At 45.4% G+C, this 26460-nt stretch overlaps 1 protein-coding gene across 24 annotated transcripts in view; it reads left to right on the top strand.

Annotated features, from left to right (window-relative positions):
• The window catches only part of LOC133155361 (lamin-A-like), a 76685-nt gene that overhangs the window by 48317 nt on the left and 1908 nt on the right, over positions 1-26460 (top strand). Inside the window, exons 1-12 of one of the 24 annotated variants that reach the window (XR_009714660.1) lie at positions 2766-3789; positions 3914-4056; positions 4701-4732; positions 4840-4938; positions 10999-11106; positions 12366-12424; positions 13586-13669; positions 13798-13891; positions 13962-16325; positions 16387-16490; positions 16595-17280; positions 17537-17662. Coding sequence is in view for 23 of the 24 variants with exons in the window: in XM_061280591.1 (XP_061136575.1) it covers positions 14989-16325; positions 16387-16490; positions 16595-17391 (2238 nt within the window). In the remaining variant the exon portion in view is untranslated. The other 23 variants (XM_061280599.1, XM_061280598.1, XM_061280601.1 and 20 more) reach the window with 23 other exon arrangements.

Raw genomic sequence — 26460 nt, forward strand, 5'->3', positions numbered from 1 at the left:
CCTTTGGTCTCTGCTGTTCATCCTAAAACACAAAGGCGCTCTTTAAGCAATGCGACAGTGAGCGCCCGGCGCGCTGCGGTTGCGCGACCGCACCAAATTAAGCTCCCTGCGCAGTGCGCACTGAGGTCCACTTAAATTTTAGAAAGTACATCAGGACTTTAAAAATATCTTCTAAATTTCAGCGACGGCTCTGTCACAATAATCGACCAGCCCGGTGCAGTTGGGCGGTCGGCGGCGCGCTACGGTTGAGCGTTCTCTCGCACGCTCTCTCTCTCGCTCTCTCTCGCTCTCGCACACACGCAAACCGGATATCATGCGGAGGCCGCCATTACAGATGCGCAGAACGGATGAGCAAGACACGTCAGCTATATAAAGAGCGAGAGTTCAGTTCTCTACCTAAATCCGTATTACAGGTAATATTTTATTTCACAACACTTTGCCTTGTTCCTTTCTTCTCTGCTGTTCACTTCAAACACGCTTCATGCGCACGGAGCGCGGTGGTGCGTTTACGGGCAGTCGGAGAAATCAACGCCAACAAAAAAAATTACATCCAGCCTAGTCAAGACCATACCAAAGACTATAAAAATGGGACCCATTGCCTCCCTGCGTGTGTGACGATCATTGGGACTTAAAAAAAAAAAAAAAAAAATTTTTTTTTTTTTAAAAATTCATAAAAATTGGGTGCGTATTATACATGGGTACAAGCTTTTTTCCAGCATCAGCATGCCATTTTTAGGGGTGCGTACTATACATGGGGGCGCACTATACACGGAAGAAAACGGTAATTACTTGTTAATGTTCCCCATTTGAATTCGGGGAAATGCGACCAAATTCTCGCCCTCATCCATCCAGAAGTTGTGAATGATTACCATCTGGATTTGTAAACAGAGATCCTCCCTGTGAAATATGATGCAGGCTTTCTTTCGGGATCCTGCATTTTGCTCAAATCCAAGTTCAAAGTAAACCAGTTGATAGACGTGACCGACGGCCAGCGTCGCCACTGTAATGTATCCGGACGTGTGCGTGTCTGAAACGCGATACGCTTGTCTGTATGGGGGTCCTCGGCTTTGCTGCGGCAATCGCTGATTTAATTCGTAGTCAATCCTCTCAAAGGACTCGCTTCCTTCCTGTCACTCACTTTGTGTTTGTTAGTACCACTTCCATAGGGCCTTCAGATGAGGAATGACAACATGTGGCCGTTGAGGACCTCAAACCCCCTCAAAGTAGCCTTTCAAAGACAAGTTTTTGGTCTGGAAATGAAACTGTATGATAGCAGATGCTAAATTTGTTAACTAGCGTCAAACTTCCCTTCTTTGTAGTTCATAATATGAATCAAAACATGGCTGACTTCTTTCTTGAAGTTGAGTTGTTCAAGCAAACAATCAGTAAATGTGTCCAATAATAAAAATTAAAAAATGCTACTATCAGCATGTGTGGCTAGTAGCGAACCACGCTAAACTTGCTAACTTGCTTCAAACTCAATTTCCTCTATAATATTAATCATAACATGGGTGACTTCTTTGTTGAGTTGAGTTGTTTAAGCAAACAACCAATACTCGTGTCCAGGTTTTATAAAGAATTAAAAACATGCCGCTATCAGCATGCGTGGCTAGCTTCAAGTTGGCTAATCAGATAGCAAGTCGCTCAGCCTGTGTTATCTGGCCACGGTCCACCAGTCCGCCCATTCTGTGTGTTGGTGCACTTTTCCATGCGGTCATAAAGGAGAAGTCGCGTTTGGCCTCCTGCAGCACTGTGGGAAAGTGCAACTCCTGCTTCCTCTGCTTATTTGGAGCCATCGGGTTATAAATGGACTTTTGCGAGGACTGCCCACAGGCCTCGAGTCACATCGCTTGCGCTATTCTCTCAAGGGTTCGGAGGGCGAGGTGCTGGGGGCTAGTTTCCATTTAACAGAGGAAAATAAATATGAGTATATAATCGAGGAGACAAAGTCCTAAATGTAGACGGGGCCTTAACTTGCTGTTTTACATCGCTCAATTAAAGTTAACAGAAAGGAGCCCTTTGGTTCATTGTTTTCTGAAGCCGCTCTGAAAGGAGGAAAAAACAACAATGGAGCTGAGTTACGGTTTGTTTGGATTCATTTATGACACGTCAAACTGCTACTCACTTATTTTCAAATCCAGCCCCATTCCTTGTGTTACGTATCGCTGACGTTGGAGCTCTTCCATGGTTATGTGAGCGATTCAAACAGAGGGTGATATGAGTCAAGACCGTCTTGGCCGAGCTTGAGATCGAAAGCACAGCTGCACACACGAATCCAGAACCCGACAGGTGCCGCGTTAAAACCTCTCGGAACCGACCCTAACCCCCCCCCCCCGTTTAGCTTAACGCTGATCCCCTCTTTCCAGACACTCCCGGAATGCTACTTTCATGACATGTTGTTCAGCTCAAAGCTAATCTGTGACCAAAGCATCAAATCTCTTCCTGGACACGGTAAAGAAATATTTGGATCCGAAGATCATGCTGGCGACCAGAAACTTCACGTGTGTGTCGCTTCTGTTTTCTAAATGTATATTGAAAGAACAAGAAGAAGAAAAATAAGCACTCATCTTCTGGGGGGAATTGACACGTTCCCGGAATCGGCGAGTTGGACGCAGTAGCAGCAGCTGTCAAAGTTCTTCTTAGCGGCTCGTTGCACAATAGATACACTTGTAATGAGTGATTAGTGTCAGATATCGAAATCTGGCTGCTCGCTATGCAGTCCCAATTGTGGGAAATAACCACGCTGGTTGCACCCGATCCGAGGGTTTCGAGTTTCCTCCACAGCAAAGTGGAAAACTTCCGGCTTCAAGACTTTTGGAAGATGCAGTCAAACAATTTCTCTTTAACTCTCGACTGCTTTTTTGCAACTCTGTAAACTACCAGTTCCTGCGGTTGACGAGTTGAGTCATGTGGTGCAGTCGACGGCCAATCAGCTGCATATTGCCCGAGCGCCTCTTGCAGCTGTTTGACTGATGGAAATGACGTTAGCATTTGCCACGGTTGAGAAGATGTTCTTCTCGCTTTGCCAATTTGTTCTGCTCTTTTACGCCCTCGGCCGCTTAGACGGCCCGTCTGTGCGAAGGCGGCGACGTCGGCGACGTCCTTCTCGTTTAGACAAAAGCAAGCTTGGCGAGCTCGCCGGGCCGCAGTTTATTGGACCGCTGTGTCTTTTGCTCTCGTTTGAGAGTGTGTGTGTGGTTGTGTGTGTGGAAGACAGTCCAAATCTGCTCTCTCTTTCCTCTAGCACGCGGACCACACACAGTCACCCACTTCAACCACCACAAAGGCCAGCGAGAGCAGTTGCAGAAGCTGATGACTTGACTGCGCACACGGCGCTGACTTTTCTTATCCTGCCGTGTTTGCGAACCGCGTTGATACGAAACAGACTCTAGCATTTGCTCCTCCCTTTGCTTTTCTGCCTTTTTGTGTCTCTAGACTCTGAGAACAATATGACTCTGCTTTCCCATAGTGCCACCTCTGGAATATGTACTGTAGAGATTTGCAAACACGACGGCACGCCGAGGACTTGGTGGATGCTTGATAACGATGCCAAGGTTGAAGACCAGCGTTTCAGTTATATGTCATAAAAACAAATCTACCTGTAATGACTCCGAAATGATGAGGGAAGAGGCACGGTATCATTTTTCATTTTCTCTTCCTGCTCCTCTTCGGCCCTGTACAGTTAAATCTTAACATAACATGACAGGAGGCTCGTCCTGACAGAAGTTTATTGCCACTCCAGTGAGAGATAGTCATCATGTTGACATGGCTGAGTGGAGAATTACGTAGGTGGGAGATCATCTTATCCTTCCATCTTGTGATTCCTCAAACACACTTTGGAACCCACGCACATGTACAGTCAAGACAAGCGGTCGAGTCGTGTGCTAATACTCCCCCCCCTCCCTTCCCCTAGTTACCCCCGTTATGTGTTTAACCCACCGGGCGCTCCTAGGCTCCCACATCCTGCTCGTATCTGTGCCCTTGGTTCCCACAGCGAACGCGGATGGGAAGGTTGCAAAAACGACCGGGATGGGATAAAAATTCACCATTTGTGAGGTTTGTTGAGAATTTTCTCAGAGGAAAAAATGGACAGAAAGCGATGGAGTCTCTCTACAGCAGTGCTTCTCAATTATTTTCTGTTACGCCCCCCCCCTAGCAAGAAGAAAACTATTCGCGCCCCCCCTTCCCCACCGTGACTATCCTAACTTGTCTTGTAAGTCGTAAAAAGTTGCACTGTCGCAAACGTCACAGAAGTAACAATGAGAGCGCCACTGCCCCCTGCTGTGAAGATTCGCAATTACACTTTATTCTAGTACTGCCAAAAAAAAAGCCTGTTCCCCAGGGTCACACGCGCCCCCCCAGGAATAGCACCGCGCCCCCCAAGGGGGGCGCGCCCCACTATTTGAGAAGCACTGCTCTACAGGAAAATGGCAGACAAATAAACTGAGATTTCAGGTCTCATTGGGTTGGAAGCAAACCACAAATTTAATTATATTATCATTAATCTGTCTGAATTCAACATACTTTTCCACTCTTTTTTTTCTCATAGTAAAAAAAATAAATCTTTCTTGGTTGAAGGGTTTTGTGAGCATGCTAACAAATGCTAACTACTTTAATCATGGGAAGATGCAAATGATCAATATCAGGCTCAATTTAACATTTGCAGCCAATTTGCACTGTTTGTTTGCTTCTCTTTCCAGGTCACATGTTGTTAAATCCAAAGCGGCAGCAGGTAAATAAAAACGTCCTTCAACTGCCGCAAGGCGCCACATTAGTGCAAAGCGCTCGCTTTAATTGTTCTGCACCTTTGACCCTCACTCGTTTTTTTTTTTTCCACAGGGGCTCGTTCCAGCGGTGACCTCGCCGCTGTTCATTTTGATGGAGAAAACCAGGAAGTTCTCACACACAAATAAAGGATTTCCACGCATGTCAGCCAAGGTCAGTGGACACTGTTATCTGTCCTACATCGATCCGGTTCGGAGGGAGCCGATTTTCCCACATGGTGTCCCCTCGCTCGGGGATCGATGAAGCAGGATTTGGTATGTAGTATCATGGAGAAATGTATTGAGACAAGTTGGCCATTAGATATGCAGGAAGTGAAAAATGGAACCCACCATTCTAAATTCCATTAAAAGTTGGCTTGATTCAAGTCGGGCCTTGATTTGTGCACTCGGAACGGAAAAAAAAAGTGGCTTTGGATAAACTGTTTACACAAAGCTGGAGGCATACATACACAATGCATGACATCATACATACTGCAACACCAAGTCTAAACTATAGTAGGCAGCGTGGTGCCAAAGGAACTTCCAAAAGAAGAGAAGAAGCTAGGTGACAACCAGATAACTTTTGTTCTTTTTCACGTTACAATGACATTTTAATTCACTTAACAAATTCTCCCCTATTGCCCTAAATATGTGAGCGAGACCAAGTTATGATTGCTGGAGAAATAGCACATATGGAAATATTAATGCTGGAGGTCAAACTGGCAGAATCCTGGAGAACTTCACTTGAGAGAGACTGAAAGCTAATTTGCGTAAAAACCGCAAAGAGTTTGGACTCTATCCGAGGGAGAAGAATTCCCCCGTTAATGAAAGGGTGTGGGTCTGATTTGTGACCCCCTTCACTCCCGGGCCTCCAGCCCGCCTATGATTGCGTTGACCCTCTTCCTCCTCGCTCCCCTCGGGCTGCTCTTTTTCGAAGTAATATGGGAGCGAGGTGCTTCCGCTTCCCTGTTTGTCCTCCGGGTGGTTCGGCGAACGAGGCGGAATTAGAACAAGCTGTCGAAACAGCGCGTCCATGGGAGTGCGGGTTGGAGACCCCCAAGATGGCTTTTAGAATCAACCATCCAAAGTATTAAGATTCACACGTACTGGTGAGCTGACGACAGCGAGACAAAAAAAACGGGAACTTGCTAATGTGCATCAGTTGAATAAATTCTTGTATGTGTCAGACAAAACATTGTGAAATGTTATTGCAGTCGCATCTGTCTGCGATATGTGTGTGTGTGGGTGGTGGTGTGTGTGTGTGTGTCGGGGGGGGTGCACGCATGCGCAACACAGACATCCGAGGTCGAATAAATCAAATGGCATCCATGCGCTGGTTTGCGTTAGCTAGCCGTTCCTAGTAATTAGCTCCCACAACAGAGTCCACGGTGTAATTATGGAGCAGAGTGTGGACCACATCTGGGATCCAGCAGGGTCCTCTTGTCTTAACACGTCCTCCACCAACACCAGTGTGAGAACCTCAAGCCGTAAAATAAATCCTCACACAGCAGTAGCAGCTAATGATATTTTTGTGTCTCCTCTGTTGTGAGAAAGCTGCCTGTCATGAGCTCTCATGACACACGCCGCAATCATCACTCACGAAACAAAAATAAGCAACAGGTGACTATGAGCCTGGGTTCCTCCTCAGAGGAACAGGTGCTCGCGGGGAAGCTTCACTTTACAAGCTTCAGGCGAGACATACACAGGAGTTGTTCTTAGCATTATCGTTCATCCTGGTCCAATTAGACATATTTGTAGCTTGCTCCCGTAGATTGCAGTCTTCATGATTTGAAGTGAGTGCTTTGTAATTTTGCCTCCATTTTTACAGGTGTTAAAAGTCATTATGTCAAGCTAAGAAAGTGGCTTAAAAGGGGGGGTCTTCTTGCTCCTCCTCTTCCTCATCTTCTTCCTCAGCCATCTTTGATGCTTGAGGGTTTGCAGGACCCGACAGCTGCTCTTAAATTAGAGACTATGAGAGGACACAATGGCATGCAGGAATTTCTGGATTGTCTCCGTTGGCTTTCTCTTCCAGGGGGGGCATTTGAGGAAGAGATGTAAATTTGTTTAGGAAGGTGTAGAAATGAAGAAAATGAAAAAATATATATTTTTATTTGGAGATTTATTTTGGGGAGGCCTCAGCCTCTTTGCTGCATGATCCCACTTTCCTGCATTAGTTGCCATGGAGACAGTGACCAGGTCACCGGGAGGGGTCGGAACGGCCAGAGGGCCTGGTTGTAAAGTTGCTCCGACAATAAAGTCATCCATTCAGGAGAGATTAGTACTGGCGAGCCTTTGAGGATCCACCCGGGGACAGATAAGACAACCTGAAGCTGCAGGACGCCGCACTAAACACGCACAAACGGGAGGAGGAGCGCTACAGAAATCTCCGTGGAGAAACATCTGTGGGGCGTTTTTAGAACACTGGGAGGGGGAAGAAACAAAGAGGAAATGGAGAAGCTAGCTGGTTTGAGATTCACTCAAAAAGATTAACCAGGTCCAGAGACAATGATGTGATTTATTTTTTTATTATTATGAATGCGAGCATGGATGTACCCCACCGTCACGCCAATTTCCACTTCCTGCCGCCATAGACTGGCTGGTTATTTTCCTCTTTGTGTTTTAATAAAAGTGGAATTAGCCCCCCACCCTCCCCCCAGGGTGGAATGTCTGCCACTATCAGCCCACCCCCATGCCCTCGCACCTCACCATTTTTTTTTTCCTCCTCATCGGCACCGAGTCTTTCTTGAGAGCACTGCTACCTGCTCCAAACATGCACTTGACCTTTGTGGCCCGCTTCTGAGAAGCGAGATATTAATAGCAGCACGGACTTCACTTAGTTGACATTTCAAGTAAAACATAAAAACTGAACCGTATTATCTTTGCAATGAAGTCGTCACATGCAGATGATCAATTCTGCCCGTGGCTCGTGGCTGAATTCAAACCTTCTACAAAGTAAGCGGTCAGCAATCCTTGAAGATATTTCCTTTTTTGCCCTCAGGCGCACAGCACTTAAACCTTGTCAACCACCAACACTTCCCTCTTGTCCCACCCCGTCTTATTCCATTACGGCTTCCCTTATCACTCAAGTGGGCTTCTGGGCCACAGACTGGAATGCAGCACACTCATTAAAACCCAGAAGAACATTTTTTGGGACCTGATCTTTGTTTTTCTGATCCATGAGCATCATGTATTTTTTTTTTTTTAACGCAGCTGCTGTGACATGTTAACTCCTGATCAGGCTCTCCTCAACCCATCCACTATAATGAAGTAGGGATTAGAATCACATATAATCTCACACCATCTTCAATAGGCTCGGATAAAGACAGCGGACAGTTGTCATGATGCGTCCTTTGAATCAGACTCCAGAAACAAAAGAGTCATTTCATTGCTCTTCAAAAATGTGTGAGAACATTTGTGCTCCATACAAGAGTCATTAACTGGAAATAAACTTACCGTATTTTCCGGCCTATAAGGCGCACCGGACTATAAGGCGCACCTTCAATGAATGGCCCATTTTAAAACTTTATCCTTATATAAGGCGCACCGGACTATAAGGCGCACCATTAATTTTATCCATTTTATCTTTTTTATTTCAACTTCAGACAGAACAAATTACTTTATAATCATAAAATAATGATCCATAGTCTTTTTGAGTCATGATTCATAGTCTTCAGCGGGCCACTTATGATTGATTTCACTACACAATGCTTTGGGCCAGTTTAAATTTAGGAATTTGGTCCATATATAAGGCGCACTGGACTATAAGGCGCACTGTTGGTTTTTGAGAACATTTTAGGTTTTTAGGTGCGCCTTATAGGGCGGAAAATACGGTAAACCAAAATTCATGGAAAAAGATTTATCATTGTCTAAAAAAAAAAAAAAAAAACCTTGCTGAATTAGAGCGACTGTCATGCTGTCTGACAAAATTCTGATCTAAAAGAAGAATAGAAAATACAATGGAAAATGAGCTGGCAATGGTTCCACTGTGTCTGCATGACAACCAGTTTTACTCCCCACTTTCTCGGAAGACTGGCATTGCGTTATGCAATGAGAGAAGTCACGCAAGATTGTGACTGACGGACATCTCTTGGTTGAACTCTGTGCATGCAGGGTGAGATCGAGATTTGCTGTAGAGGAAGGGGGGGGGGGTCCCTTATGGGATGCTTCAGTAATAATTATACCTTAGTGGTGCACTTGCATTGTGACTCGCTGGCAGTTGTTTGGATTGCGCACAAGGCAGCTTGAGTGTTTTTTTTTTTCTCTCTACCCCTTTTTTTTAAGGACCGATGATCCCGGCTTAAATGGGCCTTGCTGGGACACGTAAAAGGTGTAGGTGGGGGCGGTGTGGGTGCAGTCTTTCTCACCTCGCGACGGTGGAAGTGTGGGAACCACGCCGCTGCCAGCAGCGCATGAGTAACAAGTACCCCGAGGGACTGTGTTGTAATCTCTTCTAACGCCTCTCCCGTTCTTCTTGGAACACACACACACACCGCACATTCATGCGTTTATGTCAGTCAGCGTGCATTTGCGAGCCACAAGTCACACAGAAATGGCATGGTTGCATATTTGTAGGATAAACGCAATCACAGTCAAGGAAAAATGAGCTCGGAGGGAGCTGTTTGTGGTTAACATGCAGTTTCGAAAGGTAGCGCTTATAGACGTCGATGTTGTTAAAGGCAAGGTAACATTTGTATAGCACACGAAAGCAAGTCAATATGCTTCACTCAACCAAATCAAAATCACAACATTGAAAAGCATTTGCAAAACAAAAAAGAACAAAAAAGAATGTACTCCTTAACAAAAGGGGTCCTAAGATTGACCCTTGAGGGCCACCTGTCGTGGCCGTTCGGTTAGATTAAAAATTTACAATTTAAATCGCAACTTCAACATTTCAAATATAAAATAGCATTCAGTTGGACATTTTGCTTCTTTTTTTTTTTTTTTTTAATAAGTGAGTTACCCACTGAGAAAAATAATCACAAAATGGACAGTTGGGTGCTCTGGCGTGATTGATGTTTTGCAAACCGCTTGCAGCACACACACAAGAATGAAACAGCAGCAACAATTTCACAGTAAACTGAGCCCAAGAAGTGCAAATAATCGAGGATGATGCCTACTGCCGCCATCTTTGTGAGGCGATGCAAAGGAATGTTCTAATACGGGTTTCATAGAGTAGTGCGAGTGGGGGGGGGGGTGTTTGGAGCCAGTGGGCTGGCAGCTGTTGCTGCTGTGCAGGGGCCCTCAGGTCCCGGGCCGACCCTAATGGCCGGACCAGCTGTCCGAGTCCAGTCTGTAGGGGCGTGGGGCTTCGGGAGGCGGGGAGGGCATGAGAACTTCCACCCCCCTGTCCTGCGGGGCGGGTCCCTGCCTTGTCTGCCCTCCTCTGAAACGGGGTGATTGATGGCGCGGGGTTGACACCGCGCTTCCCCAACAATTGACTCAAGAGGGACGGGATGAAGGGGGCGCTCGGGACCCCTCCGCGTCTTTCTCTTGCCGTTTTCACAGGCAAATGTGGGATCAGTCGCAGTTGTAATTCAGTCATTTATTTGTCTTTTATTTGACGTCTTGACTGGAGCATATGCCGCTTCAAGCGCCTTTCAAGGCTGTCAGTGCAATCACGTCGCAACCTAACTCGGGTGTTCTGCTGCTTTATTTGTCACATTACATGCTCTGAGATCTTTTTTTTTCTTTTTCTGTCCAATATTCTTAATGAGCGCAATTGGCTTTTGTCAGTAGAAGCCCTCTGGCCGCAGCCCCCATACAGCTACCGTCTTCCCGGAAGCTCATGGTCCGTCATGGGTGTCCAGCGGCTGATCCTCGAACGTGTGTTGGGTCATCAGCATCAGGGCCTTACTTACACACAAGTGACCTTTCGCACTAAACCCCGGGATCCTCCCTGGTTCCCTTTCAGCACGTCGCTGGCACCTCAGTTCTCCCTTAAGATTTACAGGCCTTCTGAGGGGCAAGGGGGAGGCACGGAGGCGGGGGGGGGGGGGGCGCAAACGGGGCACTGTCCGGCAGGTGTTCACGGTGGCCTTAAGTTGCTATTTCACACGGAAACACAGTCGTGGCCGCTCTCCAACTCTGCTCGTGATACATTCCTACGCAAGGATGGCTACTCTGTGCCCTCGCTGACCCCCCATTTTCACTATACATTGGTAAACCAAAAGGCCTTAGTGAGTCTCAGTCCATGTCAATCCGCTGACACCATCCTCTGTTTTTTCTCCATTCACAGAAAAACAAATTATTTCCCCATTTGGATTTTCAAACAAATGCCCCGCTGATGGCTCCCATCCCAAACTTCTGTATAATGACGAACAAGCCCAGAAAAGATTCCACATAGGTAAAACATTCTTTTTTTTTCTCCCCCATTCGCTTCAAGCCCGTCCCTGGACGTGTGTACACATTGAGGATTTAATAGCCGTTTAGAGAGCTTGTGAGAAAGTCAAACACTTTTTCCCACAATCTGAAAGAAGATTCATCATTCGCACGTGTTTACTTTAGTCAAAAAAGCCCCAGACGCGATGACCGTGTGTGTGTGCGTGCGTGTGTCTGTGTGTGTGTGAGTGGGTGGGCAAGAAAAAAAAGAATACAAAAGTTCATCCATTTTGTCTGTTGTCTCAACGTGCAAGATGACACATTTATTGTTGCGGGAAGTTAAAAACAAAATGAGTGAACTTGTTGTATTGCATATATACAGGGTGTGCACACTTATTCAACTTCATGACCTCACTTATTTTGACTTTGCCAGTTGGAAAAAAAATATTTTAGAATTTAATGGTACAGGTAGGTCGCAATAATGGAGAAAAAAAAAGTTTGGGATTGATTTATCTTGATTTCATTATTTTACATTTGAACAAGGAAGGGTGTGCAGACTTTTTTTTAACCACTGTTTTAATGTTAAAGGGATTCTTTTTTTATGAATGTGATGTTTATGAAAGAGAGCCTGTTAATAGTGCTTAGGAAAAGGAGGAGTTTTTTTTCCCAAATAGATGATGTCACTTTTCCAGCATCAACAAAGTATTATCTTATCTATACTTGTGTGTGTGTGTGTGTCTAACTTTTCAGCAACGACCTCATCAGGTCTTTGCTTTTGGCTTTACGTCCCATAATTTCACAGCACTTGACGCTGACCACTACTGTGCACACAATGCGATGACCAAATTATGAAAGCTCATCAAGCCGGCCGCTACGCTCTGATTGGCTGCGACATGCGCCCGCAGGAGGTCCCGGTACCCCCCATTGGCCGTGAGCACTTTTTATTAGGCGGTGGGCTTTTAATCCTCTCCACGCTCTCCGTGGGTGCTCTCATGGTTTTTGCCCATAAATCAGTCTGCTCTGGGTGGTAGAGTCATCACGTCTACTTTGTGTCCATACACACACGCACACACACTGCCGAGTGATGCTCTGAAAGGTCACCTAGTGATTGCTAACAATCAATAGCTTCTGACCTTATCAGTTTTGATTTTAATTTAAGATTATGCAACCTAAAACCAAATATGTAGCTCATATTGGTAAAAAAGAAAATCTTACAAAACATCTGCACCAAAATTTAGCTACTTAGAAGATTGAGCTAACCTTTTTGGTTGCAAACCAATTTAGGAAGAGGTGAAGGGAAGAAGCCAGTGGCGTCAAGATGTTGCGTCCCAGTCACACGTAAGGTAAGCAAGGTATACAAGGTGCAAGTTGATGTGAGTTGCATGCTGGGAGCGCGGTGTGTGGAGGGGGTGTTCAGAACAACGAGACTTGGCTTCTTCTTTTTTTTCAAGTCCACTATACAAACATAGTTAACAATCTTATCTGTCATGCGCAAACTGTAAACACAAACAAACAAGAGCATTCATGCACAGGACTGGACGTCTTCCAGTATATATGAATGCTGTGTAGCATCTTTGGCTAATGTTAGCATTGAGGGAGGCCATGGTGGATCTTCACTTAATTCACATGATTCAGTTGGCAAACTCTGTATACTGTTGAACAAATACATTTTAAATTACTGCAAGTTTTTTTAATGAGTTCTACACAAGATATTTCACAATAACAAAGTGGACATGTTAAGCGAACATTCACATTGACACACATACCGCGCGGTGGTGCGTTTACGGGCAGTCGGAGAAATCAACGCCAACAAAAAAAATTACATCCAGCCTAGTTAAGACCATACCAAAGACTATAAAAATGGGACCCATTGCCTCCCTGCGTGTGTGACGATCATTGGGACTTAAAAAAAAAAAAAAAAAAAAAAATTTTTTTTTAAAAAAATTCATAAAAATTGGGTGCGTATTATACATGGGTACAAGCTTTTTTCCAGCATCAGCATGGCATTTTTAGGGGTGCGTACTATACATGGGGGCGCACTATACACGGAAAAAAACGGTAAGTCATAAACCGACTATGTAGGGAGCGAAATGACTGTGTGCTCATGAAAGCTGTTGAGGTATTCAAAGCCCAAATTAAGAATGGCCCCACATTTGTCTGCACTGTTTGCCACAGAGCATTGTTTCCGAACCAAGTACGCGCTTGTCAACGTAGATTTTATGAGAAAAACAGACATGTTGTTGCAAGTTGTCTCACGGGACAATTTGTCCATATCTGTGATGATGAATGTCAGGCCTCGTGCAGCGTACCAGCTGAAAGAAAACTGGAGTGGATATGTCACACTTGCTATAGTCACCTCAAAGATGGTAAAATGCCTGCACTTGCTGTTGCGAACAATCTCACACTCTCTGATATTCCAAAGGAACTTTGTGGATTGAACATACTGGAGAGACACCTCATTTCCAAATGCATATCATTTGCCAAAATTGTACCTCTTCCCAAAGGTCAACAACGAGCCATTCGTGGAAATGTGGTGTGCGTGCCATCGGAAGTACAAGAGACGGTCAATGTCTTGCCCAGACTAAAAAGTAAGTCACAGATGTTGAGAGTGAAACTGAAGAGACGGCTTTGCTACAAAGGCCATCAGTTTTTTCAAACTGTCACTTGGTCTAAGCTAATGAGCGCTCTGATGAAACTGAAACAAGTCCATCCACAGTACAGAGACATAACCATTCGCGACGATGCGGACCTTTGCGACCCAACCCTCACTGACGATGAGAGCAGCTCCGATGAAACGCAAATGAGCGACAGTGAGTACAATGAGGAAGCTCTGGAGGAGATGTACAGATTTGAAAGTGATGCTCTGTGTGGGATGAACAGTGACTCTCAACATGACAACAGTGGTAACAAACAGCAACAAGAAAATTCGGAAGACGGTGATCAACCAAATGATGGAGTGATACTTGAATCATGTCTCCAACCCAATGATGTGGCAGAGGAAATTATGAGTTTTACAGAGGGCATTTATTGTGTTGCTCCTGCAGAAAGAAACAACCCAGTAAGTTTTTTCAAGACTCCCAAGCTTGAGGCCATGGCTTTTCCGGTGCAGTTTCCCACTGGTCAGAACACCCTCGATGAAGAGAGAGCAATAAAACTCACACCAAGCAAATATTTCCCAACCCGTCTGTGTTGCGTGGATGAACGCTTTGCTCGAGATACCAACTACTTGTTCTTTGCCCAGTTTGTGACTGAAATTTACCAGGCAACGTCGAGCATGACAATACAGCTGCGCAAAGGTAAGCCTTTTACCAGGGATGGTCGAAGGATAAACAATGCCATGCTTCAGGACAAACGTGAAGTTGAGAAACTGGTGCGCAGCAAAGATGCTGTCCGATTCATGACACCGCTGAGAGGTACGCCGGCCTATTGGGAGAAAACCACCAAAGATCTTTTTGCTATGATCCGGCAGCTGGGCACACCCACGTTCTTTTGCACATTTTCTGCTGCCGAAATGCGTTGGGAAGAGGTCATCACCGCCATCAAAGCGCAACAAGGTGAAGTAGTGAATTTCGCCCAACTTGACTGGGCTACCAACAAGTGTGAGATCCTACGCAGCAATCCTGTGACAACGATGCGCATGTTTGACAAGCGTGTGGAAGCTCTGTTCAGAGATTTGATCCTCTCTCCGGCGCAACCGATTGGTGAGGTCGTCGACTACTTTTACCGACTGGAGTTTCAACACAGAGGAAGTCCTCACATTCATTGTTTCATATGGGTTTGAGGTGCCCCTGTATTTGAGGAAGCCACGGATGGAGCCATCTGTCATTTTGTGTCTCGCTACATCTCGGCCGAGCTGCCGGACCCGCAGAAGGAACCGGAATTGTACAAAAAGGTCACAGAGGTTCAGATGCACAGCAAAAGTCACTCCAAATCGTGCGTCAAACACCAAGGTGCAAATTGCCGCTTTGGATTCCCCAAACAACCGTGCGATGAAACAATGATCGTCAGACCTGCGCCCGTCGACGACGACAATCGAGATCAACGCAATGAAGATCGGTTGGCGTCGAATGCCAAGCTTGTTCCCGTGCTAAATCTGCTGAATGAGCCTGAAACGGCATCCCTGACTTTGCCTCAGCTACTGGCTAAATGTAAGCTCACCGGTGACGAGTACATGAACTGTTTGCGCATGACGGCCTCGTCGAGTTCTGTCGTGCTTAAGCGAGAACCGAAAGACTGCTGGGTCAACAACTACAACCGCCATTTGCTTCTTACCTGGGATGGAAACCTGGACATCCAATACATCGTGAATGCCTACTCTTGCATCGCATACATCTGCAGCTACATCAGCAAGGCTGAACACGGTCTGAGCCAATACCTGAAATCGGTCATTGAAAACTCCCGCTGCGCAAATGTCAACGAGAACGTGGAGGAAAATGTCCCGGACTACAACGTCAGGTCCAAAACAACGCAAATGTCCATCGTGACAGAGCCTGCTGCCATCGATCCCGCGGTGTTACGCGACATGTATCGTAACCTGAACCAAAAGCAAGCGTCCGTCTTCTACAAGGTCAGAGATTGGTGCATAAAACGTGTGTGTAGCTCAAAGCCCATTGAGCAGTTCTTCTACCACATCAACGGTGGCGCCGGGACCGGCAAATCTCATCTCATCAAGTGTATCCACGCTGAGGCTACCAAAATACTGCAGAGACTACCACGACTGGCTGAGGAGGCCGACATTTCCAAGCAAACGGTTGTTCTCGCAGCTTTCACTGGCACGGCTGCGTTCAACATTTCCGGGGCAACGTTGCATTGTCTACTCAAACTGCCGAGAAGTCTCAAACCCCCGTACCACGGGCTGGGCAATAAACTGGACGAAGTCAGAGCCGAGCTGTCCATCGCCGAAATACTCATCATCGATGAGATTTCCATGGTGTCGAAAGACCTCTTCGCCTACGTGAATGCCAGGTTGAAACAAATCAAAGGAATTAATTTACCTTTCGGTGGCATGTCTGTTCTTGCTGTTGGAGATTTCTTTCAGCTCCCTCCCGTGAGACAGTCCAAACCTCTGTGCGTGTACGATCCTACGCGGCCGGACCACTGGCGTGACGACTTCAAAAAGATCACGCTCACCGCCATCATGAGGCAGAAAGACGATGTCGCCTTTGCCGAACTGCTGAACCGACTTCGCGTCAAAGAAAAGTCAGATGAACTGTCGGAAATGGACAGAGCTCTCCTTGCCACGAGGTACACTTCCCCAGAAATGTGTCCAAAGCATATTCTGCATGTTTTTGCCACCAATAAACAGGTGGATGGCCATAACTCTGCGATGCTGGAACTGTCTCATAAGGACATTGTGCAGATTGACGCGGATGACTACAAGAAAGACAAAGGAACTGGCAGAATGGCAAGGCAAGCTTCCCCTGTGCAAGGCGCTAAGAATGAGCTCCCGGACTCAATCAAAGTTGCCTTGGGTGCTCGTGTTATGATCACACGGAACGTTGATGTTCAATCAGGTCTGTGCAACGGGATGTTTGCAAAAGTTGTCAAATTGGTGAACTATCCAAATGAAGCCCGTGTCCAGAAACTTGGCTTGGAACTCGATCATGTGAGTAACACAGCGCGTGCTGCTAACCCCGTGTACATTGACAGACTGGAGGAGAAGCTGAACAAGGCTGGAGTGACGCGCCGACAGTTTCCCATCAAGCTTGCTTTTGCCTGCACGATCCACAAGGTACAAGGCATGACAACGTCACAGGCTGCAGTTTCGCTGAAAGGTGTTTTCGAACACGGCATGGGGTACGTAGCTCTGAGTAGAGTGACTTCGCTCAGTGGTCTGCATATTCTGCATATGGATGAGAGAAGGCTTCATGCAAATCCACAAATCACTGCTGCTCTTGCTGAGATGGCAGAGGATTCTTTGGAGAGCGTCATGCCCCTCCTTCGCGTGATGCCGTCGGTAGATCGGGCAAATCACCTGGTTGTCGTCCATCATAACACCGAAGGGCTGTCTTGTCACGTGCAAGATATCGTGTCTCATCACGAACTGCTTTTCGCTGATGTTTTGTGCTTCACAGAGACACACCTCCAAGGATCAGTGGCCGATGGACGTGCTTGCTTGGAAGGCTACATGATGTTTTGCAGGAACCGAAGTGATTCTTACACAAACTGTCCTGACTTGGCTACAAAACGTGGTGGCGGCGTAGGTATTTGTGTCAAAAGTCACATCGTGGCCCAGGAAAAGAAATACGTTCAGGGTGTGACCGACATTGAATTTGTTGTGGTGATGTTGGGATCACCGGTGTTTGAGTGATGTTCCAGTTATTTATTTTCTTTCTGTGTGTTCGCAATTGTCATGGTTTTTAACTCGGCTGTATGTATTTGTTTGTTCACGCTGATTTCTCCGACTGCCCGAAATTTTCCATATTCTCAGTTTATGTGTATATCTGTCATCTCAGGGACACGAAGAAAGAATCCGATCTGGCGAAAGCCCGTGCGGCTCTGGACTCAGAGGCCACAGAGCGTGAACGTCTGCAGGTGAAGTTGTCCAAGCTGAAGATTGATTTTGACGAGCTGGAAGCAAGGTGAGGCCCGCCCGGCCATTTTATCAAAAATATGCCAACAACAAAATGGATAGTGGATATTAGTGCTGACACAATTGCTTTGCTGCTGGGGCCACACCCCAAGGAAAATCCTCCTCGTGACTAATTGCAGCTCAATTGGACTTTCAGTTAACCATCCCATATGTGGGACTCACGATGGGATCACCGGTGTTTGAGTGATGTTCCAGTTATTTATTTTCTTTCTGTGTGTTCGCAATTGTCATGGTGATAATACTAGCCAACTTACATTGGCTCCCGGTCCATTTTAGATGTGACTTCAAGGTTCTTCTACTAACCTATAAATCGCTGCATGGCTTAGCGCCTTCATATCTCGTCGACCTAGTTGTTCCTTATGTTCCGTCTCGTAACCTTCGTTCGCAAAACGCTACCCTTTTAGCGACACCGAGGGCCAAGAAAATGTCTGCAGGCTCTAGAGCATTTTCTATTCGGGCTCCAGAGCTTTGGAATGCCCTACCAATGGATATTAGGACTGCTACCTCAGTAGAAACATTTAAGACACGTTTAAAGACACATTTCTATGACATGGCCTTTAACTAACCTGTAGTGGCCGATTCGGCTGGAGTTTGTTTTCTCTCCCTCTCCACCCCCTCCCTCCCTCCCTCCCCGGCCGGGGAGGTGGTTAGGTGGCACCCATGCTGACAGCGGCTATCTGGATTCTCGTGGGCCAATTCAGGATGGGGGAACTGCAGCTCAACCTCCTCGAAGACACTGCCAGGACAATTGAGGGCTCCTTCGGCAGCCCTCTGCTATGACATGGACATCCACTTTTTATTTAATTGATTTTCATGTTGTATCATTTGTGCCCTCTCTGCATCCATTTCAACCTGGTGATCCTGAAAGGGGGATCCTTCCATCTGTGGTCCCTTCTCAAGGTTTCTCATTTTCCCCTGGTAGGGGTTTTTAAGTTTTTCCTTGCCCTTTTGGGAGCTTAAGATCAGGGGATGCTTTGAGAATAATTGTCAATTTCTGTCTATGTGAAGCCCTTTGAGACTGCTTGTGATTTAGGGCTATACAAATAAACTTGACTTGACTTGTGTTGGAATAATTTAAGTAAAGCCTTGTACTTATTACGAGTTTATGGCTTTCCTTTCATCTAGGTTCTTTCTCTTGAGTGACTTTTGATCTCTGTCAGCCATATGTGTCCTTCCTGTCCTTATGTTATCTGTGTGTTTTTGTTCCTGTAAGAGGTAAACACAGTTTGAAGTGGTTGCGTACAAGTTATCCCATATTTACTCAAGTCTTGTTCAAGGGTTTCGGACAAGTCACTCATTGTTATTGCGTGTTAATTTACTAAGTAGATAAAGTCTAGCCAAGGTTTAGTTGCATTGTTCCACAGGAGTTATCTGATCTTGCTCGCGGACGACTCGGCCATGACAACTGTAGAAGAACAGATGGACAAACTCTGCGGGGGTCACGGGCCGACAATGAAGTGCTAATTCACACCACACTACATTCCTTAGCTAATCAGCGTTGCTACAGACACAATCTTCCCTCCCTTTAGTGTAGCAACGCCTTTGTAACCAGGGCAACCAAAACATTAAATAGAGGAGCACGTGGAGGGAGAACTCAGAATTGATGGAGATTGTAACCGAGTTTCCTCTCTCTATCGTTCTCCTCGCGAGAAAAGGCTTAATATTCTGTCTCACTTGTGGTTTGTTTGCTGTTGCTCTTCTCTTAATAGTTATTCAGTCATTGAAATAAACCTGACAGAAATTGGGGGCTCGTTCCGGGATCTCAACACGCCCTGAACGGTTCCAGCGGGCTCTTTGACACAGGCGAAAATCCTCGGCCGAGGTAAACAAAAGCCCTTTGACGGGACTGTCTCGATCAGTCCGGCTGGACACCGGGAGGGTTGACGAGATCTTCCGAGGAAGAGAATCAGCAGACCGTGAGTAGGAATATTAATTCTACTAAATAGAAACAGTTAAATTCCGCAGGGGCGGATGTGGAGCCCCCTAGCTTTCAAGCTAGTTAAATTCTGCAGCAGGAGGGGCGGACTCCTCTGTTATTTAAAAAAACAAAACAAAAAAACCTTGAGAATTCTAGACCCTATCAAGTACCACTAGAAACAGTTAAATTCTGCAGGGGCGGATGTGGAGCCCCCTAACGTTTTATGTTAGTTAAATTCCGCAGCAGGAGGGGCAGACTCCTCTGTTCTTAAAAAAAAAAAACGCGCGTGGTATGCTTGTGTACGGTTTGACTGAGAGTGATCTCATTTGAGCGCTCCTCTATATAAACACACAGGATTGTAAACGGTGGCTTTGTGTAGGTGCAAAGGCATCAACTCTTTCGGGGGAGGTGAAAGGAGACTTACCACACATTGGATTTTAACCACTGTCCTGTGAATAAAGTTGGTTTTAGGACACTGTAGGTGCCGTTCAATTTACCAACTCCAAAATTTAGAAAAATAAACCATGGCAAACTTAAATAGTAAGCGAAAGTCCCTACCCTGACATGAACTAAAATGCAAGGATTGGAAATTAATGGAATGGGTCGACCCAGAAAATGTAAAATATCTTGACAAATGGATAACCAAAGAATAAAAAATCCAAAGAGAGCTTGTTGTTGCATAGGCAGGAAGATGATGAAACGACATCAGCGCGGCCTCGCTTGAGGGCCGTAGCTGAGGGTGTGATAAATGAAGATGAAAAGGATGATCAAATTACAAAGAAAGGCGTTGTGGGACGCCAAAGCGAACCATCCTTTCCGACTTTGTACCCCAAATTGTCAAGCGCAGGTGATCCTCCAAAATATAGTGATTCTGCTCATGCCATGGTGACGCGGAGCCGCGTGAAGTCAGAAGCTCCCTCTCCCTCAGCCCCCGCGGCAAGCTGCGGCCCAGGCTACACGGGAGCGGAAGTAATTGATGCTTACCCAATGATTCAAGTAGCAAATCCTCGCTGGGATTCCAAGTGAACTTTAGTGGACAGGTCCCTCTGACGTAGGTTTGGTGAAAGGAGCACTTCCTGTTGTTATTAGACCTAAAAAATGAATACCGCCCTTGTGTGAGACAGTACCCATTGAAACCCGATGCCTTGCAGGGTATTGCACCTGTTATTTCAGATTTATTAAGGGCAGGTGTCATCATTCCTTGCCCTGATTCTCCTTGCAATACTCCAATTTTCCCTGTGAAAAAGGCACTACCTTCTGTCGGGTGGAGATTGGTGCAAGATTTGCAAGCAGTGAACAATGCTGTCATTCAAAGAGCACCTTGTGTCCCTGACCCGCATACCCTGTTGAATTTGTTAACACCTGATGCGAAGATATTTTCAGTAATTGACATTAGCAATGCCTTTTTCTCTGTCCCTATTGCTGAAGAAAGTCAGTTTTGGTTTGCTTTCACATATGCTGGGTTGAGGTACACCTTTACCTGATTGCCTCAGAGGTACTGTGAAAGCCCTACAATTTAATGTGTGATGGCAGCCAGCATGGCAAAATTTGTCCCACCAATGGGGAGTCAGATTTTGCTCTATGTTGATGACATTTTGGTGGCGTCCCCTGATTATGCCTCTTGTCAGACAGACACGCTTGCAGTGCTGCATCACTTGGCAAAAGAAGGCCACAAAGTCAGCAAAAATAAACTCCAGTTGTGGTCCACTGAAATTAAATATTTAGGCCACAATCTGAGTTCCCAAGGTCGGACTATAGTTGAAAGTAGGAAGACCTCTATTTTGCTAGCTCCTAAACCACTCACAAAGAAACAAATGATGTCTTTTTTGGGGCTCACAGGTTATTGTAGAAGCTGCATACCTGACTATGCACAAATTGTTGCTCCTCTGTCCAAATTGATGTACGAAGAGAACATCTCAATGTCCACTCAATTAAAATGGACTCCCGAAGCTGAGGATGCTTTTGTGCTAATCAAGCAGGCTCTGGTCTCCAGCTCCACTCTGGCCCTACCTAACTATGATAAAGCGTTTGTCCAAACTGTTGATTGCAAAGGTCATTATATGACCTCTGTTTTGCTTCAATCGCATGGCTCAAAGTTTCGACCTGTTGCCTTTTATTCTTCGAAATTGGATAGTGTTGCTTGTGCTCTACCGCCATGTGTGAGGGCCGTGGTGGCGGCCTCCATGGCTGTGGAAAGCAGTGCTAGTGTTGTGTTATTTCATCCTTTGACTCTGAAGGTTCCCCATGCGGTCTCGGGTCAATTTAAAAAAGGGAAAAGAAAAAGGGAAAGTGGCCGCCATCTTTTTTGCAAATGATGATTCATCTGAGGTGTTTTATCAAAACAGAACCTTCGAACCACGCCAGAGAGGGCGCGGTCGTGAGAATTTCCGTCGCGACATACCTGCTGATGTGCTAGAAGGAGGAAAGACTTTCTGGGTGAGAGCGGCAAATGGTGTGACAACCCCAGTACCCCAGGCTCGTCCAGTCTGGATACGGGACCCAGAAGGGGAAAGTTGTTGCATTCCCATTTTGCTGATGCCCAATTGCCCTGTTAATTTGTTAGGAAGAGATGCTCTCACTGCACTTAGTCTTTCCCTTGTGCCCATTAATGACAAAATCGTTGTCGAAAGGCGACATCAATTACAGATTTTTGGACAGTTTCATTGCTACTATTTCTATTCATTGGATTTGACTGATGCAGAAGTTGTGCAGTTTGGAACCCCTCTTTTAGCCCAGGCAGGCACCCTGTTGCGCTGCCCTGAACAGGCGATGGACCCAACCAACCTGCACGTAACCATGTGGCATAAAAACACGCCTGGTCCTGATCACAACTACGAGAACATGCTTGAGGCTGTTACGCCTGCCTCCTTGAAGACATCTTTCCTCCTGCATGATGGTGAAAGCCGTGCCTGTGTTGTCATAGGGCCGGCTCCCTCTGAGGTGCAGAAATTGCACATGTCTCCCACTCCGCTCCACATCTCATTGTTTCGGCCTTTTACGGCCACATGGCAGAGTTTGGGATTTGTGGCCAGAGATGCACTGGCGGCTTCTGATTGGACTCAAGTTGGGCCTGACTCCTTTTATAGTCCTTCTACTAAGTTTTTTAAACAAAACATGAACCAGGTCCTGTCATTTGTTAGTGGAGTTCACGTTGACTCCTGTTCTGAGAAAGCATCCTCATTTTGACATTTTGTGCTGTCATCATATGACGAGCAAAAAGGTGTTCTTAGTGCTTCTATGTGCTCTTATATGTTGTGCCTCATCCTTTTGTCCTGGTGTGTGTGTGCGCGTGTGCGCGCAGAGGATCCTCATGAATGGGTGTGTGTATGGGTGCGAGTGAGATGTGTGTTCTATGGAAGAAATCAGTAATGGAGAATGTTCTGGAGGCTGTTGAGCAATAATAGGGAAATTGAGAAGTGGACGATGATGTGTTTAAGTTTGTTGGAGAAACTAAGATGAGCAGTGTGTGGCAGTAGAGAAAATAAGACGTGTGTGGCAGACAGTGACTAGAATGGTGGCTTGATAGGACGAGAATGAGACAGCAAATGTTGTGTAGAAGACTGAAAGATGTTGAAGGTGAACATGATAGGGGAGGGCAACAGCAGAGTTGGCCTGCCCTTTGAGAAGGTGAAACTGATAAGCGTGCCTGCGCTCACGCGTTGTCGTGGGGCTGTCCGCGTGGGCCTTTGCTATGCTCGTGTGGGCGGTGGGCCGGCATCATGGTTGTTGCAGGAAATGGCCAGCCTGTGACCAATCAACATTGATGCTGCCCCCCCCCCTGCAGGCGAAGCAGGGACAGTGTGATTTTCTCAGAGAGTGATGTCTAAGGAAGATGTGACAATATTTGCATGAAGGATAAAAGGCACTGATGAGAAAACAAAAGTATAACCAAAACGTCAAAACAGAGGATGACGTTTGCGCAGCGTTGTTTGTTTGTATTGTTTGTGAGCTGTGTCTCTGCTGTACGTTTTTGTGTTCTCTGTGTGCTGTCAGTGTTATGTGTTAAAATTGGCTAATGTAGGTGCACAAAAGAATTTGCTAGATTGTAGTCCATATGATTTGCACCGCAAAACAAAAGCAATTTTGTGAAAATGTGAAAATGTGAAAATAAGAAGAAAGGAAAGGCAAGCAATTTTTTGTGGGCAGGAACTGGTCCACACTGCATTAATGCCTATCCCTGATGAAACCAAATTTGAGAGATGGAAAGAACTTGCTTTCTGGAATTGGATGAAGCAAAATTATTAAATAACTTTACAAAGCTAAATTTAGAAGAAATAGTCGATTGGTTGTGTCAAGACTACACAAGTTTTTACATTTGGGAATAAGAGAGTGATTGAGTTAGTTAAAGTTGAGAAACAACAACAATTGTCTATTATATTACTTTACTGGCGGTTATTTTGTTAGTTTTTATCTTTATCTTGATTGGTTTGACACCTGGGGGGGAGGAAAGATTAGGATGTGGAGCACGGGTTGAGACAACCAGTTACACACGCAAAGCATGTGTGCACTGGGACACTGAGAAGCATTTTGAAAGGTGTGTCGAAATTAAATGAAGATGAAATCATATGTAGTAATACATCGCTTTACTACATATGGATTCTCTAAACCGTACAATTGAGTAAAATAAAACATACTTTTTGACTTTTGTTCAAATTACTAAAATTCTTGTGATAAACGATGAGAAACTGATTGAAAAGAAACTACAAGAAACTACAACTAAGCTAGTTGTGGAAGCAGTCCAATTGCCACGACAAATAGCTATGTCCACGTGTGCAGGGCACGCACGAGACTGATAAGGTGTCAAGAGGTAACAAGCTTGCGGACGGAACCGCATAGCTGCAGTGCAAAAGACGCTTCAAATTTTATACACACAAGAAGCGGATTGAATTACTGAAACATTTTTAAAGATGTGCAGCGACAAAGTCCATAGATTGAAATTCAATCATGGACAAAGAGAGGGGCAAGAGTAGAGAATGGCATCTATAAATGACCAGAAGACTGACCTATCCTCCAAAAAAACCTATACAAGCGGGCAGCAATGTTGAGCCATGGTTGTGTGTCGCATGGCTCAAGAGGAGGGATAATGGGGCAGTTCAGTCAGCTTTATACATCATGTGAATTTGATTCATATTCAAAACAGTTAAACAGTTATAAAAAAATTTTTTTGAAGAGCTTGTTTAACATGTGCTTAACGCAATCCACAGGGTTATAATGCCTGGTCATAATAGATGCATTCTCAAAATTGATTGAATTGGCTTCAAAATAAACACTGAATGCCTTAACAGTGGCAAAAACGTTATGTAAAGAAATAATAGTTTGTCAACAACTGCTGTAGATGTTAAAGAATGGAATCAATATCTCGAAAATGAATGTGGATAGTTTGTTTACTGATTGTGAAATGTGCGACAGAGTGTTCTATATAATATCCGTTGAATGGAAGAAAAAGAAAAGAAACCATTGCTTTTAGAGAATGTAGTCAACAAAAATTGTATATGTACCGACGTGCCAAGATCTGGGAAAAAGCTGGAAAAAACATAATGTCTTTAAATTTGAGAGGCGACGATGATCTGACTGAAATTGATGCAATTAGAGTCCCCAGAAGAGTTCCTGATTAATAAGCATTAATTGACCAAATTGAAGCGGGATGGGAGTCCTCCATTTGCTACTGGTGGACGATGAACAAGAACGTTGACAGGATAAATTACATCCATTGCAACATGCAGAAATTGGGCAAACGGACACAAGTGGGACTTGAGGCAGTGCACGAACAGCTAGCCATGCCTTCCCTAATGTCAATCCAGAACCGCAATGCTCTTGTTATGTTGTTGTCTGGGAAAGGAAGGATCTGCGCAATGTTCAGGGAACAATGCTGCACCTTCATCCAGAATGACACCGCCCCTGATGGGAGCCTGACGAAGATGATTGCAAATTTGCAATCCCTCAACACGAGGATGAAAGAGCACAACAAGTGGATGACTGCTTTTGGGAAGTATAAAGCCCTTGTGTCCTCAATCACTGCTATACTCACCTTGTGTGGATGTTGTTGTATTCCATGTCTCCGTGCTCTGTTTAATCGTCTTATCACTACAGCAATCTCGCCCATGGACGACGAGGTGGCCCGGGTATGCCTAATGTCTGAACAGCAGCATGTTGATGATAACGATGATGATGATGCAGTTTTTGCACTTGAGTTTACAGACTTTTTCCCAGATCTGTGTGTTTCCAAATGATAATATCACAACATTTGTCCTTTTTTGGTGTAAACTTATTTGTGCCATACTTGTGATCCGACAACCGAAAATCGAGAGAAGTGGTTGTTTTTGGTGATGTAAATATTGAGCAAATATGTGATAAACAGGAGGGAAATGTTGGAATAGTTTAAGTAAAGCCTTGTCATTTATGAGTTTATGGCTTTCCTTTCATCTAGGTTCTTTCTCTTGAGTGACTTTTGATCTCTGTCAGCCATATGTGTCCTTCCTGTCCTTATGTTATCTGTGTGTTTTTGTTCCTGTAAGAGGTAAACACAGTTTGAAGTGGTTGCGTACAAGTTATCCCATATTTACTCAAGTCTTGTTCAAGGGTTTCGGACAAGTCACTCATTGTTATTGCGTGTTAATTTACTAAGTAGATAAAGTCTAGCCAAGGTTTAGTTGCATTGTTCCACAGGAGTTATCTGATCTTGCTCGCGGACGACTCGGCCATGACAACTGTAGAAGAACAGATGGACAAACTCTGCGGGGGTCACGGGCCGACAATGAAGTGCTAATTCACACCACACTACATTCCTTAGCTAATCAGCGTTGCTACAGACACAATCTTCCCTCCCTTTAGTGTAGCAACGCCTTTGTAACCAGGGCAACCAAAACATT

The sequence above is a fragment of the Syngnathus typhle genome, linkage group LG6 (genome assembly GCF_033458585.1).
Source record: "Syngnathus typhle isolate RoL2023-S1 ecotype Sweden linkage group LG6, RoL_Styp_1.0, whole genome shotgun sequence".
Classification (NCBI taxonomy): Eukaryota; Metazoa; Chordata; class Actinopteri; order Syngnathiformes; family Syngnathidae; genus Syngnathus; species Syngnathus typhle.